The 18,312-nt window shown below is 43.8% G+C and overlaps 1 protein-coding gene across 1 annotated transcript in view; it reads left to right on the top strand.

Annotated features, from left to right (window-relative positions):
* Positions 1–18,312, top strand: part of sptbn5 (spectrin, beta, non-erythrocytic 5) — a 400,397-nt gene that overhangs the window by 93,659 nt on the left and 288,426 nt on the right. The window contains exons 18-22 of the mRNA XM_072486950.1: positions 776–1,063; positions 3,210–3,444; positions 8,267–8,406; positions 14,696–14,795; positions 17,345–17,515. Of these exons, the coding sequence (XP_072343051.1) occupies positions 776–1,063; positions 3,210–3,444; positions 8,267–8,406; positions 14,696–14,795; positions 17,345–17,515 (934 nt within the window). The remainder of the gene's footprint in view (positions 1–775; positions 1,064–3,209; positions 3,445–8,266; positions 8,407–14,695; positions 14,796–17,344; positions 17,516–18,312) is intronic.

The following is an 18,312-nucleotide window of genomic DNA, read 5'->3' as shown; positions in this document are numbered from 1 at the left end:
AAATCAGTATAAACTTGCATTTTTGAAACTTTTCCATCTCATCTACTACCTCAATTTATCCCCAGTCCACTCACTAATTCAATTACCTCCTTAACCAATTAGAATCTGTTTCATATTTCTGTATTCCTCTACAGGATTACAGCTCGGGGATAAAGCTCCATGGGTAGAATTTTAAGGAATGTGAGCGCCGAGTCGGCACGTAATAGGCTACCGCTGACTCTCGGCGGCTCACTGCCATTTAACACTCACTTGAGCATTGATTGGCAGTGGGCAGACTTCGGTCCACCCTTGGAAGGTAGTCCCACCCGTCCAGGTACAGCGCTGCAGAAAATTCTGTCCCGGGATCGTTCTCAAGGTAAACCCTGGTGGTTCCAAGGGCAGGAGGGTAGAGGATGCCCTTAGGGCATCCAAAGGGGGCCATTGCAGCATTGGAGGGTAGGCCAGTGATGGGGGGCGCACCTGCTCCTGCCAGCCTAAAAATTGAGGCTCGGTGGGAAAGTTCCTTAAGTGGCTCCTGGCTTTAGTTTACCTCCCCTGGTGTTTGAACCTGCTCCCACTGTGAGGTAGCCAACATCTGATATGTCAATTTTCCTCAATGCTGAAATTGGTGATTCATCCAGGGCTCAAATTCCAATCTTGGTGCGTGTATTGTGTTTGGAAAAACTATTATATCACCATATAACACTCCTTGAGGCCCATCCTGCAGCTTGTATTGTCATGTGTCAGGTGGCTGATAGTGTTGCGTCCTCCTGTATAATGATGTGTGCTATTTCAGAATTCAGGGCACCAATCCTGCAGAGAGTGCTGCTATCATGGAGCAGGTGAGTGAGATGGAGGCACTGCTACAGAGGGTGAAGACTCAGGCCTCAAGGAGGAAGCAGCTTCTGTCGGACGCCTCCAACCAGCAGCTCTACCACCAGGAGAGCAAAGAGCTTCTCCTTTGGGCTGACACCATGAAAGACAAGCTGAACAGCAAGGAGATGGGATTTGACGTGGGCTCTGCTGAAAACCTTCTGAAAGAGCACAGTGACCTCCTGCTGGAGATCAACGCACAGAAAATCAAGTAAGAAAAGCACCAGTGAAAAGTAATCTCCCTTACTGCCAGGACCAATGTAGACCAGTACCCGAAGGGGAAATGATAGATTAATGTGTCGATCCTGTGTCAGAACTGAAAGTTAGAGCAATCCCATTATAAAACTGAAGGGCGTTGGGTGGGGTGGGTGGCAGGGAGGAGACCAACAAGTACAGGCCAAGAATGCAACACTTGCAGTCATGCTTCTCACTCTCGAACATTATTCTATTTCATTGCTTTTAGGTCCTCAGCCTTACATCATCCCTTCAGTTATCAGGGAATAGAATCCCTCGATTTGTTTATATTTCAGGTCTGATGATCTCAAATTCTGACTTCAATCAAGATCTTGGCACTCTTCTGCCTATATTCTAATTTGCGCCATGTCCTTTTCATCTATCAGCGCTATGCTCACGAACTATATTGGCTCCCAATCAGACCAGGCCTTAATTTGCTTAAATTCCCATCCATTCCTCTGTTGCCTTCATCCTCCTCCAGCCCGTCAATCCTCTGAAACCTACATCACCAATTTTCATTCCTCCACCATTGCCTGCCATGAATTTAGTTGCCTTGGCCTGATAATTTTAATTCTCCATCGAATCCTCTTTTCATCTCTATTCTTTTCTCCTCTTTCAGATGCTCCTTTTAAACCTGTCTCTTTGACCATGTTTTGGTCATCTGTCTGAATCTTTCCTTCACTGACTCGATGTCAAATTTTGTCAGATGTGAAATGCCCCAAGGTATTTTACAGTGCTAAAGGTGCTATACAAATGCAGGTTTATTTTGAATGTCAGTTCCTCTACTGTTCCAATCCTTGTCAACAGTCTCCAGTGCCTTCAACCAGCATTACCTTCCTCCTCCTGGCTGTGCTCGCCTTGAACAACTTCTCTTCAGCTTCACTCATTTCTTCCAGGAAAAAGGGTGTTGCTATGGAAACACACAAACCCTCAAACCTTCATCTAGGTTATATTGTTTCAACCTGCGCAGGCCCCATCCTTAATTACCATCAGTCAGATTGTGTGTCTGGTGCTTCCTGCTCTCACTCTGATCCTGTGAACTTTTAAACAATACTTCTAATTTCTACCCATGCCTCACCTTCACTTGATTCATCTCTGACTCTTCTCTCTGCTTTCTGCACTCCTTTCTCTGACCCTGATGATGACCTATCAAACATACATTTATTACAAGCTTCCAGATTCCACAGTTCTCTGGATGACACTTCTTTCCATCTTGTTTCCTCTGAAGAACCCACTATTTCTCCGATCATACATTCTCCAATTATTTCACTTTCACCATCAGCCCTCTGAAATGTTCTCATTTTCTGCTACTATGGTCCTTCACTGTGCCTGCCTTTTCCCCAACCCTCTCCTTTCTCGCACAATGATGTGCCTCCCTCCCTGCTTCCCACCAACCTCCAAATTCAGAGGCTCGTCCTTCTGTCACCTCCAACATTATCCCGTTAGCTCATTTATTACCCTGACATTTTCCTTCCCTGTCTATTCACATTCTCCTACATCCCTGTCTAGGGATCCAAGATATTCCTTCACTATGGTAGAATTATCATGTATTTCCTTTAATCTTGAGCACTGTTCATAGAATTCCTACAGTGCAGAAGGAGGCCATTCAGCCCATCGAGTCTGCACTGACCCTCTAAAAGAGTGCCTTATGTAGGCCCATTTCCCCCGTCCTATCCCCATAACCTATCCTAACCTATACATCTTTGGACACTAAGGGGCAATTTAACATGGCCAATTCACCTAACTTGCTCATCTTTGGACTGTGGGAGGAAGCCAGAGCACCCGGAGCAATCCCACGCAAGCACGGGGAGAACGTACAAACTCCACACAGACAGTGATCCAAGGCCGGAATTGAACCCGGGTTCCTGGCGCTGTGAGGCAGCAGTGCTAACTACTGTGCCACCGTGCCATCCTCATGGGAGGAAGGAGAATCCCTGCAGACCTCTGTGGCAACCCCAAAAGGGCAGAGGAAAGGTTACCAGGCGGGGGAAGGCATGCAATTGAAGAGAATAAGATGGTGGGAGTTGCAGTTAAGCCGGGTGCAGCTGACCAACCTTGGGTTATAATTGGCTGTGGTCAGGAAGTGTTGGCAGGATTCAAAGTGCATCTTTTCTTTGTGAAAGGTTCAAGGAGCTGCATGACCTGGGGAATCGGGTGATAAAGACAAACTCCGCTGGTAATGTACCTCGAATGATGGAAAAAATGATGGGCGTGCAGGTGGAGCTGGAGACTGCGTGGAAGGAACGAAATGAGAAGCTGCAGGAAGGACTTGAGTTGCAACATTTTAACCGGGAGGCAGATCGCATTGAGGCGACACTTTCTGGTCATGAAGCCTTCCTGAAGATCAGTGATCTCGGGGTAATATTCATTGTTCTGTACTCTCAGTTTCTTCCACACCAAACTTCCAGTTATACATATGGGCCTGGCAAGTCTGAAATTGTACCTCCTATGGACTGGGTTCAGAAGGACTTTCTTGTGTTGGTGCTGCTCAAAGTGAGGAATTAGTGTTTTCGCCAGCTAACGATTGTCAGTGTTACCACTGAATGTTGGGTCTAGCACAGGTAGTGGAATGGATAGAGAAGTGGCTTAGTGCACTGCCTGTTCAGCCTTGGGTCTTGGGTTCAGCCCCGAAGTCCAAACTGGTGACATGCAAGTTTCCTTTCTCTACTGACTATAAGCTTCCTGAGTTAGAGCGCAGTGTCCTAGTAACCATGCAGGACTCATAAACCAGAGGCTCTGAATTTGTATCTTGTCGTGGTATATGGTAATTTGTGGGCTGACAGAATCAAAGTTGCAGCTTTGTAAAAACTGAACCCGTTCATTAATGTCCTCCAGGTAAGGGAACCTACCTAATCTGAGGTACACATTACTCCAGTCCCACACTACTTGGTTGATTTTTAACGGGTTCAGGCCATCAAGGGGTGGGCAATAAATACATTTTCCCAGACGAAGACAAGTTGGGCTAAAACTAGATTTGAACCTACTCACCCAATTCTTAATCAACCCAACACGGTGCCCAAAGCAGAGTAATATCTCCTGATTGTAGTGATACAGAGAAATAAGGCACTGGGTCAATGGGTCACAGTACTACCAGCCTGTGGTTAGCTGAATATAAGGCAGAGCTTGTGCTGGAGATTTTATAACCATGGGGAATTCCACAGTGGAGACCAAAACTCACCGAGAAGGCCCAGGTGGAGATTGGAGCTGTGTAGCCTTCACAATTCTGGGATCATTCCAATGATTCTCTGCAAATATTTCTCCCTACTGGGAACACTGGATTGTGTGATTGTTCCATTGTATCAACAGAATATTTTAGGCATGAAATTAGAGAAAGCATAAGGTAGCAAATTAGATTAAAAGCTGATTAGAAAATAGGAAACAATAAGAGTTAAGAGCACTATCTCAGGAAGGTTGGGCATAGATAGTAGTGTCCTATGTATTTCAGTTCTTGGACCACACCTGTTCACTGTGTACGACTGCTTCGGTGCAGAGGGATCTGGGTGTCGTCATGCATGAATCACAGAAAACTAGTTTGCAGGTACAGCAGGCAATAAGGAAAGCAAATGGAATTATGGCCTTTATAGCTAAAAGGACAGCACAAAAGTAGGGAAGTGTTGCTGCAACTGTATAAGAACATAAGAATTAGGAACAGGAGTAGGCTATCTGGCCCCTCGAGCCTGCTCCGCCATTTAATGAGATCATGGCTGATCTTTGTGGACTCAGCTCCACTCTCCGGCCTGTACACCATATCCCCGAATCCCTTTATTCTTTAGAAAGGCATCTATCTTTTTCTTAAAAACGTTAAAAGAAGGAGCCTCAACTGCTTCACTGGGCAAGGAATTCCAGAGATTCGCAACCCTTTGGGTGAAGAAGTTCCTCCTACACTCCGTCCTAAATCTACCTCCCCTTATTTTGAGGCTATGCCCCCTAGTTCTGCTTTCCCCGACCAGTGGAAACAACCTGCCCGCATCTATCCTATCTATTCCCTTCATAATTTTATATGTCGCAATAAGATCCCCCCGCATCCTTCTAAACTCCAATGAGTACAGTCCCAGTCTACTCAACCTCTCGTCATAATCTAATCCCCTCAACTCTGGGATCAACCTAGTGAATCTCCTCTGCACTCCCTCCAGTGCCAATATGTCCTTTCTCGGGTAAGGAGACCAAAACTGAACACACTACTCCAGATGCGGCCTCACCAACACCCTATACAATTGCAGCATAACCTTACTAGTCTTGAACTCCATCCCTCTAGCAATGAAAGACAAAACTCGATTAGCCTTCTTAATCACTTGTTGCACCTGCACACCAACTTTTTGCGACTCGTGCACCAGCACACCCAGGTCACTCACCAATAAGGCATTGGTGAGACCGCACCTCGAGTACTGTGTACAGTCTTTCCCCCTTGATTTGAGGAGGAATGTAGTTGAATTAGAGACAGTTCAGAGGAGATCCACTAGATTGATTCCAGAGATGAGGGGTTTGTCCTATGAAGAGAGATTGAGCAGTTTAAGTCTAAACTCTCTCAAGTTTAGAAGAATGAGAGGAGATCTAATGGAGGTATATAGATGATAAACAGTATTGACAAAGTATACATAAGCGAATGCTTCCTCTTGTGAGAAATATAGAACAAGAGATCATGGTTTTAGGATAAAGGGTAGCAGATTTCAAGCAGATGAGGAGAAATTACTTCTCATGGGTTTTGAATCAGTGGAATTCACTACCCCAGATTGCGGTGGATGTCGTGACATTGAGTAAATTTAAGAAGGAAATAGACAGATTTTTTATTAGTAATGGGTTGAAGGGCTATGGAGAACAGGCAGGAAAGTAGAGTTGAGGCAGAGATGAGATGAACCACGATCATATTGAATGATGGAGCAGACTCGAGAGGCTGAATTGCCTACTCCTGCTTCTAGTTCTTATGAATGATTTGGATAGAGGCTTGGAGAGAGTGCTGTCTAAATTTGTCGATGTTAACTAAAATAAGAGGCATGGTAAATAACTGAGAGCCAAAGGAAGCTTTGAGTGGATATGAATAAGATGGTGCAAAGGGCAAAACTCAATGTCAATAAATGTGAGGTAGCAGATTTTGGCCAATATGTAAAAGCAATGATTAAACTTTGGGGAAGGTTGGGTGATTGTAAGAACAAAGGAATTTGGAGGTTCAAGACCACAAGACTTGAAAAGCAACAGCTCAAATAATAATAATCTTAATTATTATCACAAGTACGTTTACATTAACACTGCAATGAAGTTACGGTGAAAATCCACTAGTCGCCACATTCCGGCGCCTGTTCGGGTACACGGAGAGAGAATTCAGAATGTCCAAATTACCTAACAGCACATTTTTCGGGACTTGTGGGAGGAAACCGGAGCACCCGGAGGAAACTCATGCAGACACGGGGAGAACGTGCAGACTCCACAGACAGTGACCCAGTAGGGAATCGAACCTGGGATCCTGGCGCTGTGAAGCAACAGTGTTAACCACTGTGCTACCGTGCCGCCCGGGAAAAAAAGGCCATAAAAAAGCAAACCGAATACTGAGTTGTATGGAAAAGGGGATATATAACAGTCGAGATGTAACGGGATCTATCTAAGGCCACAGTTGGACGATGTTTGGGTTTGGGTTCCACACTTTGGGAAGGATGTTGAGGTGATCGCAAGAAGTTGCAACACAAATTGGCAAAGATGCTACCTTGTTTGAGGAAACCGAAATATGAAAGGAAAATCTGAAAAATTGGAGCTGTTTTTGTTAGAACAGAGGATTCTGGAGCGTGATTTGTTTCAAAATTATGGAAGAGAAAATAAATGGAAAGAGACTATTTCTGGTGGTTGAGGGATCTAGAATATAGGGATGTAGATACAAGATTCCATGTGAGATATTTAGGTCAGAGAGCAGTAAAGATGAGAGATGCATTATAGTTAGTGATTGGAGCAGAGACTGTATTAACATTCAAGGGCTAAAGGAAAGGGAAAGGCAGGAATATGGTGGTTAAATGGTCTTGCCCAGAGGATAAATGCCAACACAGACTGGTTGGTACAAATGACCTGTTCTGTAATTATCTGCAGCCCAGTTTTCTAAATCCTTTCAGTTGGTTTGCTGTGATTCTGGAACGATTGCCTGCACACTCTGCTAGCCTTTCTCAAAAATCTGTGGTAGCCGCTGAATGAACAGTTATATTTAACAAACAAAAATTTGCAACATATTTTCCGCCGTTAACATTAAACAGAGACTGGACGGCACAGTGGTTAGCACTGCTGCCTCAAGGCGCCAAGGACCCGATTTTGATCCCGGCACCGGGTCACTGTCCGTGTGGACTTTGTACATTCCGTGTCCACGTGGGTCTCACCCCCAGAACCCAGAAAGATGTGCAGGGTAGGTGGATTGGCCACGCTAAATTGCCACTTAATTGGGGGAAAAAAAGAGTTGGGTACTCTAAATTTATTTCAAAAACATTAAACAGGGTCTCCCAGCCCTCTAGTGCAGTGTCTGAGAAAATAATTTTCCTGGGTTCCAGACAGTCGGTCCAAATGAATTAACTCCTTTGATGGTCTGTCACATGTCCCCTTCCCTCACCTTCTCCCTCTCCAGAGAATAAGGTTCCAGCCAGGGTTGAAAATCCTTCCTCATGGCCTTGACCACCAAGAATGCAACTTATGCCTCTTCCCTTGGCTGCCTCTTCCCATCCTACCCCTTCGAAGGTTTGTTTCCTGCCCCCTGAGGCCAATCAGTGTTAACTGCTCTCGGGAGCCCATAAGTCATTGGCTGACATTGCGACATTGAGTTATTGAGGGCAGGCTTTAACCAAACCGTAATGTGCATGACCTTGACCTTATGCCGGGGTAGAAAGTTCTCACCAGCAATGCCACATAGGGGCATTCCGAGCAACGTCTGGGTCAGCACATCATTGGCTCTGGGCATTTGCGACCGAGAGGTACTGGCTGACAGGTCCCAGCAATCCACAGGGCCCAAAAATGGAAAAGAAAGACTTCTAAAAGTGACTTGTACAGTTCCTTTCAGGGACTCAGGCAGACCAAAAGAACTTCACACCTAACAAGGTACTTTTGATGTGTAATCACTTTGTAATGTTGGAAACATGGCTATCAGTTTGACCACAACAAGATTCAAGGCTATGAATCTCAGCTCCGAGAGCCGTAACCCTTTGAAATGTTTTTGAAGGACAACGTGGACTCTGTGAGCAGCTTGCTAAAGAGGCATGAAGACTTTGAGAACATGCTGAAGGTAACAGGCCAGAGGATCCAGGGGCTGCAGGACAAAGCATCTAGATTCACCCAAAACAACAGATATGTCAACAACACGTACGTATTGGCAGCTGAGTAACTGACTTGGAATTGCCCAGTTCTGGTTTAGGCTACATATGCATGCAGAGATCCATGCTGCTGAAGTTTGCAAGCTCACCATTATTGTTGTCAATGTAATTTAATTGGCAAAGTGGTAGGGATAGACAGAGGCCAAGCACAAAGCTTGTCTGAGTCTTCCTTTCTGCTCTCTTCTGTCCAGCTGGATAATTCTGAAGGACAGCTGACTTCTTAAAACTAATTTAGTCCCTCATTAGAATAATAGCATCATAAAATAATACAGCACAGAAAGAATCTATTTGTCCCATTTTTCCTGTACTGATTCCTTGCTCTTTCTCTATAGCCTCTACATTTCCCATTAATTATAGATCCAGATCCCTTTTCAATGTTACCATCAAATCTGCTTTCAGCAAACTTCCAAGGAGAGCATTTCAGATCACAACTTGTTGTGTTTGAAACTAAATCCACATGTCGCTTCTGGTTCTTGTGCCAATCACCTTAAATTTGTGTTCTCTGGTTACCCATTCTTCTGCTACAGAAAACTGTTTTTCCTTATTTACTCTATCAAAACCATTAATGACTCATAAATACTCTATCAATTCTCCTCTTTGCTATGCTGAGACCCAGTGTCTCCACATAACTGAAGTAATTCTTGGTAACATTCCAGTAAATCTCCTCTGCACCCTCTCTTAAGCTCTGACATCTTCCCTAAAGTGTGGTGTTCAGAATTAAACACTAACTGAGGCCCAACCAGTGAAATAGAAAGGTTCAACATACTTTCCTCACTTTTGGACTCTATTAACAAACCTAAGGATCTAATTACCTTTTCAACTTGTCCCAATCCCTTCAAAGATTGGTGTGCATATCCCTCCCCCGGTCTCTGTTCCTGTAACCCCTTTAAAATGATATAATTTAGTTAATGGGTGGGATTCTCCGGTCGCCCAGCCGCTTGTTTCTCAGTGGCGAGAGGTGGCGTGCCGTTCGCTGGCAGCGGGATTCTCTGTTCCGGCTGCTGTTAATGGGAATTTCTGTTGAAGCCATCCCATACTGCTGGGAAACCTGTGGGTGGGGGTGGTTAGCAGTTTCAAATTCCTAGGGGTAAACATCTCCAAAAATCTGTCCTGGTCCACCTATGTCAATGCTACCACCAAGAAAGCACAACAGTGCCTATACTTCCTCAGGAAACTGAGGAAATTCGGAATGTCCACATTAACTCTTGTCAACTTTTACAGATGCACCATAGAAAGCATCCTATCAGGCTGCATCACAGCCTGGTATGGTAACTGCTCAGCCCAGGACCGCAAGAAACTTCAGAGAGTCGTGAACACGGCCCAGTCCATCACATGAACCTGCCTGCCATCGATTGACTCCATCTACACCTCCCGCTGCCTGGGGAAAGCGGGCGGCATAATCAAAGACCCCCCCAGACCCGGCTTGCTCACTCTTCCAACTTCTTCCATCGGGCAGGAGATACAAAAGTCTGAGAACATGCACAAACAGACTCAAAAACAGTTTCTTCCCCGCTGTTATCAAACTCCTAAACGACCCTCTTATGCACTGACCTCATTAACACTACACCCCTGTATGCTTCATCTGATGCTGGTGCTTATGCAGTTACACTGTGTACCTTGTGTTGCCCTATTAGGAGGGAGAGAGAGGGAGGTAAAAGGGGTGGAGGAGTTGCATTACTGGTCAGAGATGATATCACAGCTTTGATTAAGGAGGGCACGATGGAGGATTCGAGCACTGAAGCAATATGGGTAGAGCTAAGAAATAGGAAGGGTGCAGTAACATTGTTGGGACTTTACTACAGGCTTCCCAAAAGTGAGCGTGAAGTAGAGGTACAACTATGTAGACAGATTATAGAAAAATGTAGGAGCAATAGGGTGTTCGTGATGGGAGATTTTAACTTCCCCAGCATTGAATGGGACTCATGTAGTGTTGGAGGCGTAGATGGAGCAGAATTTATAAGGAGCATCCAGGAGAGTTTTTTAGAGCAGTATGTAAATAGTCCAACTCGGGAAGGGGCCATACTGGACCTGGTAGTAGGGAATGATCCCGGCCAGGTGGTTGAAGTTTCAGTCGGTGATTACTTTGGGAATAGCGATCACAATTCCGTAAGTTTTAGAATACTCATGGACAAAGACGAGAGTGGTCCTAAAGGAAGAGTGCTAAATTGGGGAAAGGCCAAGTATAACAAAATTCGGCAGGAGCTAGGGAATGTGGATTGGGAGCAGCTCTTTAAGGGTAAATCCACATTTGAAATGTTGGAGTCTTTTAAGGAAAGGTTGATTAGAGTGCAGGACAGACATGTCCCTGTGAAAATGAGGGATAGAAATGGCAAGATTAGGGAACCATGGATGACGAGTGGAATTGTGAGACTAGCTAAAATGAAAAAGGATGCATACATAAGATCTAGCCGACTTAAATCTGATGAAGCTTTGGAGGAATATCGGGAAATCTCAAACGCGCAATAAAGAGGGCTAAAAGGGGTCATGAAATATCTTTGGCTAACAGTGTTAAGGAAAATCCCAAAGCCTTGTATTCGTATATAAGGAGCAAGAGGGTAACTAGAGAAAGGATTAGCCCACTCAAAGACAAAAGAGGGAAATTATGCGTGGAGTCAGAGGAAATGGGTGAGATTCTTAATGAGTACTTGAAATGAAAATCGCTTATTGTCACCAGTAGGCTTCAAATGAAGTTAATGTGGAAAGCCCCTAGTCGCCACATTCCGGCGCCTGTTTGGGGAGGCTGGTACGGGAATTGAACCTTTGCATCAGTATTCACCAAGGAGAGGGACATGACGGATGTTGAGGCTAAGGATGGATGTTTAAATACTCTAGGTCAAGTCAGCATAAGGAAGGGGGAAGTTTTGGGTATTCTAAAAGGCATTAAGGTGGAAAGACGGAGGTTGAGGGGGGACCTGATTGAGATCTACAAAATTATGAGAGGTATGGACAGGGTGGATAGCAACAAGCTTTTTCCAAGAGTGGGGGTGTCAATTACAAGGGGTCACGATTTCAAGGTGAGAGGGGGAAAGTTTAAGGGAGATGTATGTGGAAAGTTTTTTACGCAGAGGGTGGTGGGTGCCTGGAACGCTTTGCCAGCGGAGGTGGTAGAGGCGGGCACAATAGCATAATTTAAGATGCATCTAGACAGATATATGAACGGGCGGGGAACAGAGGGAAGTAGATCCTTGGAAAATAGGTGATAGGTTTAGATAAAGGATCTGGATCGGCGCAGGCTGGGAGGGCCGAAGGGCCTGTTCCTGTGCTGTAATTTTCTTTGTTCTATTGTGTATTTTCTTTTATTTCCTTTTATTTTCATGTACTTAATGATCTGTTGAGCTGCTCGCAGAAAAATACTTTTCACTGTACCTCTGTACACGTCACAATAAACAAAATCAAATCAAATTAAAGCATATCAGTAAGAGTAGTATTCCAAATACTGAACCCTGGGGAACACTACTATATACTTCCCTCCAGTCTGAAAAACAACCATACATACGCTGTGCTTCAAACTTTCTGTCCCTTTGTCTAAAGTTGTATCCAGCAAATCCCCCCCACCGCTGCATCACTTTAATCCCATGGGATTTAATTTTGCTGCCAAGCTTTTTTGTATGGTACTTTTACAAACACCTTTTGAAAGTCTTTTGTGAGGGTCACAATGAGTCCAGCATGAGATTGTTGCGTCAAACAGAAAGTAACTTTTATTTACAACAATATTTACACAGCACCAGTAGTTCTCTCTGGTATCACACTGGCCAGCTCTATTTATACAGCTGAAAGTTTAACAATTGCCTCGCCCACTTATCGGAGGAGTTCATATTCCTCAAGAATATGTGGATGCCAAGATTTGGTTCCGGTGAGATTGCGCTGGGAAGGCCTGCATAGCTGCAGTTCCTGGATGAAGAATGGTACTGATAAATGGAACAAGTTATACATTGATGAACAGATCATTTCTGAGACAAAGTTCTGGACATGATAGCACGTTCTCAGGCTTATCCTCTGTTTCTGTTGCAGAACCTGCAAGGGGCGATACCGTGTGTAGGGTTATTTTTGAAAGTGAGCTGATATAGCTTTGTATCGCTACCAATATGGAATGGTGACATTTCCTTGTTGATTAGTGATGAGTGTGATGTACGGAATGTTAATTGTTGATTTTCAAATCTTTGTTACTGAAATGAAAAAAAATGAAAATGAAAATCACTTATTGTCACAAGTAGGCTTCAAATGAAGTTACTGTGAAAAGCCCCTAGTTGCCACATTCCGGCGCCTATTCGGGGAGGCTGGTACGGGAATTGAACCATGCTGCTGGCATGCCTTGGTCTGCTTTCAAAGCCAGCGATTTAGCCTTGTGCTAAACTAGCCCCTAATAAAAATATTCTCAAGAGGTAACTAATTGTCCCCAGCCAATAGGATAGGGCAGGTTAAACAAAGTCCATATACTCAACATCAAATACACTACCCTCATCAACCCTCTCCATTATTTCAGCAGTGAATTCAACTAACCTGGTCAAAGATTAAGTAAAAACAGAAATGCCGAAATGCTCAGCAGGTCAGGCAGCATCTCTGGAGAGAGAAGAGTTAACATTTTGGGTCGATGACCATGAAAGGACCAAGAAGCTGCCTGATGTGCTGAGTATTTCCAGCATTTTCTGTTTTTATTTCAGATTTTCAGAATCCACAGCATTTTGGTTTTGTATCAGTCGAACGCGATTTGCTTTTAACAAATCTATGCTCACTTCCATTTATTAGCCCATACTTATCCAATTTTGTCCTGAGTTATTGCCTCTAAAATGTTCCCATCCTGATAATAGGCTGTTTGGACTGTAGCTGCTGAGTTTATTCCTCTCCCTTTATTTAAAGAGGGTGCAATCCTCCAGGCTTTTATTACCACCCACATACCCAAGAATGCTTGGAAGATTGTGGTCAAAACCTCCACAATTTTCACCCTAACGTCTCTTAATAACATAGGTTTCACCCTATTGGGATCAGATGAATCTTCTCATTTTAAGCACCTCCTTTTTATTTTTATCCGATCCAATACCACCACTACCTCCTTTACTATGCCATTGGCAGCATCCTCCTCTTTAGTGAGGAAGACAGCTGTAAAATACTCATATAATATCTCGACCATGCTCTTTTCCTTCACAAGGATATTTCTTCTTTGGTCCCTAATTGAACCCACCCCTCTTTTGACTATTAATTCTATATGGTCTCCTCAAGTCTTTCAGATTTCCAGTCCAAGTTTTCTCATTGGAATTTCCCTCAAATTTGCTTTTGCTTCAAGAAAGCTGATCCTTCTGTCTATACTTATATTCATTCCTTCTAAGGTTTGTTGGGGAAATGGTGGCATAGTTACAATGTTACTGGACTAGTAATCCAGAGGCCCAGGCTAATACTTTGGGGATATGGGTTCAAATCCCACTATCGCAGCTGGTGGAATTCAAATTCAATTAATAAAATCTGGAGTTGAACGCTCGTCTCAGTAATGGTGACCGTGGGAAAATGACATTTGGGAAAGGAAATCTGCCATCCTTATCTGGTCTGGCCTACACCTGACTCCAGATCCTCAAGGGCAATTAAGGATAGGCAACACATTATTATATGTCTCCTCTTTGGTCAATGCATTGGCAATGCAAAATTCAACACTTCATTCATCTTTTTGGGCGCCATGAAGATCTGCAGCGTACAATGCCAAGACCCTGCATTTCGTAAAATTCCTACAGGAGGCCATTCAGACCATCAAGTCTGAAAGAGCACCCTACCTAGGCCTGCTCCCCTGTCCTATCCCTGTAACCCCATCTAATCTTTGAGCACTAAGGGACAATTTGGAATTGCCAATCCACCTAACCTCAGCAATATGTTGTTTGCCAAAACAATGATTACACTTTGGGAGCACTTCAAGGGCTGTAAAGCCCTTTGGGACGTCCAAAGGTCATGATAGGCACTATATAAATGCAGGTCTTTGTTTGTCCCTATTTTTTCTGGACTTTTTCCAGGAGCAAATTATGGGAAAGGAAGAACTTTCATCGACCATGGCACCTTTTGTATCTTCAAGACGCTCATTCTATTTCATAGGCAATAAATTACTGTCATAAGCACTGTTACCATGGAGGCGAACTCGAGCCATGTTGAGTCCAGCAAGGTCCTGTAATGATAAATGAGATGAATGAGCAGTAACTCTGTTCTGGAGGTGTTGCTTGTGCTCTGCATTGTGGAGATCTTGTTCTGAATTGTTTGGCAGCAGGTAATGAGCTGTATACAATATTTCTCTTTATGCCCAGGGTCCAGAAGAGGGTGTTTCTGATTGACGACAGATGGAATGATCTGAATCGGTCCAGTGACTTTCGAAGGAAAAGGTTGCTCCAGTCACAGAAAGTCCAGGTTTGTATCCATTTCAACAGCTTGATGGTTTGACTTAGACAAAAGAATGGCATGGCACTTGTGCAGACATTTCAGATCTTCAGAATGGCCCTTAACCACTTTTAGTAATTAATTACTTTATTTGAAATGTAGCTACCATCATTATGTAGGTAGAGTCAGCATTTCAGTTCAGTGAAACAAAGCAGTGTGGGACATCAGAAAGGAAAGCAAAGGGATTGAGCTCAAATCTCAGAGGGATGTAGTAAGTATGTACAAGGCACATTTGTAGCCACATTTGGAGTACTGGGTACAATTTTGGATACTGGTGCCCTACACTTGGAGCACTGGGTACAATCTCAGGGTTGCTACAAGGAGGTACAGCTATTGAATGCAAGGCAATTGTATAGTGATATTGTCACTGGACTAGTAATTGAGAGACCTGGGGGCCTGGATTCAAATCCCACCACTGCAAGTGATGAAATTTGAATTCAAATCTGGAATTAAAAGTTAAATGATGACCATGAAACGATTGTTGTAAAAAAAAATCTGATTCGCTATTGTCCTTTTGGAAAGGTAATCTGCCATCCTTATCTGGTTTGACCTACATGTGACTCCAGCCTAGCAAGCTGCTCAGTTCAAGAGCACTTCGGGATGGACAATAAATGCTGGCCCGGCAGGCGATGCCCACATCCCATTATTACAATCCCAGACCAGACCCAACAGTATCTCGGATACTAGGCTGAAACCCCAATATTTTATTTTAATTTTGTAAGACTGAGGAAAGGATACCTCATTCCAGGAGTAATTTCACACAAAATAAGGATATGGAATATTTAAACAAACTTTATTACGAACCCGGTATTAAAATATCTGTAATATCACACAAGGAAAATAGCTTATAATTAACCCTTAAACAATGCTAATCAATGCAGCTACACAGTAACCCTTAACTTTATTCCCATCATTCATCAAAACCATCTCGGCTCTCAATCCACTTTCAAACAGAGAAATGTCTGCATACTCTACTTTGAGAAAGAAATATCTTTTGACACTGCTTTAAAGAAAACACCTGAATCCGGTCAGAACCATGCAGCATCTGTAGCTGAAGTCTTCAGAAACTCTGGCTGTATTTCTTCAGAAGCTGCTTCTCCGCTTGTTTCAGCTCACCTTTCAGCCAAAGAACTGCTTGGAAAGAAACTGCTAATCTGTCTACAGACATATCTTTAACTGAACTGCAGTGAGAGCAGATGCTTGATTTCTGCTCGCATCCCAATCTAAAACTCAACTGAACTGTTTTTCTGCAAAATGCCAGTTACCTTAGCTCCTCCCATTAATTACATCACCTTACCAAGCTGAAACACAATAGGCGGGTTTCTCCGTCTCGCCGGCTGGCCAATGGGGTTCCCCATTGTGGGGTAGCCCCACGCCATCGGTAAACCCCCAGGCTCCCAGCACAACGGAAAATCCTGGCGGTGGAGAATTCAGCCCTTTAATTAACTCCACAGGGAACACCCTTAATCCAAACAAAACTCCGGGGAACGTGGTGCTAAAATATTCGTAGGCAATCTGATTCTGGCTCAGGTCTTCGTATGTAGCAGAGCAGCTATCTTGCTGCAATCTATTGAAAGTCATCCAAACAAAAACTCCATTAGCACAAGTTTTACGATGCCTTAATTGCACCTCTGGCTCCCAAAACCTTTCAAAGCAGGATTCTTTAAAAACACTACTGAGGCAGTCATATACATATTAACCCAGGCTTTCTAACCCTTACTGCACCATATACCAGTAATACATCACAACATGAATTAATGCGTTTTTAAAATTAAGCAAACCAAACTGATTCCATGCTTTTGACACTTAAACCTAAGCCAGGATCAGTTACTGTGGGGAAGCAATGTTCAGTGGAGAGATTATGAAAGTTTTCAGCATCATTAAGTGATAAATTAATTGAACTTGATAATGTGATTGGCGTTGTCACAATTAAACCCGGCGACCAAGGGGGTTTGAGCTGAAACTTAAAAGAGGGAATGTACACATTGGAATAGGAGGCCATTCCGCCCTTCGAGCCTGCTCAACTATTCAGTTAGACAATTTCTGGACACAACTGCACCTCGGTTCCAATTATCCACCAGCATGTCATATCCCTTGCCTAGCAAACATCTAACATTCTCCGTTTTGAAATCTTCAGTTGACTCCCAGCCTCAAAAGCCTTTTGAGGAGTACAGTTCCAGAATTCTACAGTCCTTTCAGTTAAAAAGTGCTTCCTGCCGAATGTACAGTTAGACTACTTTGTTCTGAACAGCCACCAGAGAAGACCGTTTCTCTCTGCCGATGCTATCAAATCCTTTAAACATCACCTCACAAGATTCTAAACTCAAGAGAATGCAAACCTGGTCAATGCCACCTGTCTTCAGAATTTGGCCTTTTAGCCCTGGTACCGCTCTGATGAATTGACCTCGAAGGATATGCATCCGTCTTGAGGTGTGGTAACCAGATCTGAACACAGTACACCAGATGAAGCATGATCAAAGCAAAAATCCTATTTTGTTCCTTTATTTCCTTGCCTCTAGGAATTTAACAGAGACGTGGCTGAACTTTTAATGTGGATTGATGAAAAGTACGAGATTGCCTCCGATGAATCGTACCGAGACCCGACGAACATCCTCCGCAAACTAAAGAGACACGAGGCTGTGGAGAAGGAGGTGATGGCAAACCAAGCTCGAGTGGAGGACCTGATGAAGGTACAGCTACTGCAGTCTGGTTAACTGCGGCTTCCTTAAAGCACACCCCTTTGCCTGCCTTTCACTAAGAGACTCAGAAGAAATGCACTTTGCCGCCCCAAGTGCCCACCACCAACATCCACCTCTGGGGTGGAATATTATGTGTCAGAGCAAAGCACAGAGCTCATTACTTTTGCCTGTAACCTACAGAGAGACTGCATATTCATTGTGTGATACTGGGTCTAATATCAAAGGGGTAACTGTACCATGTAATATTGGGTATTAGTGTCAATGGGTAACTGCACCATATGACATCTGTGGCATCGGGATCAATGGGGGAGGGTCAATGGGGTAATTGTACAGTGTAATACTGGGGTAATTGCACAATGTAATACTGGGGTAATTGCACAATGTGAGGTGAGTCTAGGGGCTCCATTACACTGTTTTCTGGATCAATTTGAGCAGAATTTTCGAAAAATCTGGCAGTGTCAGGTTCAGCCTGAAAACCAGCATGTATCTCTCCAGATACACAGCCGAGTTTTCAGTCCAAAAGATTTTCTAGCAATCTGGGGGAGTGGTTTGTGTCGACACTTTGGCAGGGCGGAGCCTGATGAAGCCCGCTGATGAACCATGTTCCACTTTATTGACTTTGTCTCACCCTCCAGCATATCCTTTTGTTTCTTTCTCCCTCACGTATTTATCTAACTTTCCCTTCAATGCATTGAGATCGTACTCACCTCAAATACTCTGTGGTAACATTTTCCACCACTTTCTGAGTAAAGAAGTTGCTCCTGATTTTCTTCTGGATTTTTGGTAAC

The sequence above is a fragment of the Scyliorhinus torazame genome, chromosome 2 (assembly GCF_047496885.1).
Source record: "Scyliorhinus torazame isolate Kashiwa2021f chromosome 2, sScyTor2.1, whole genome shotgun sequence".
Taxonomy (NCBI): Eukaryota; Metazoa; Chordata; class Chondrichthyes; order Carcharhiniformes; family Scyliorhinidae; genus Scyliorhinus; species Scyliorhinus torazame.
Note: the sequence above shows the minus strand (reverse complement) of the source record. Positions and strands in the feature narration are given on the sequence as shown.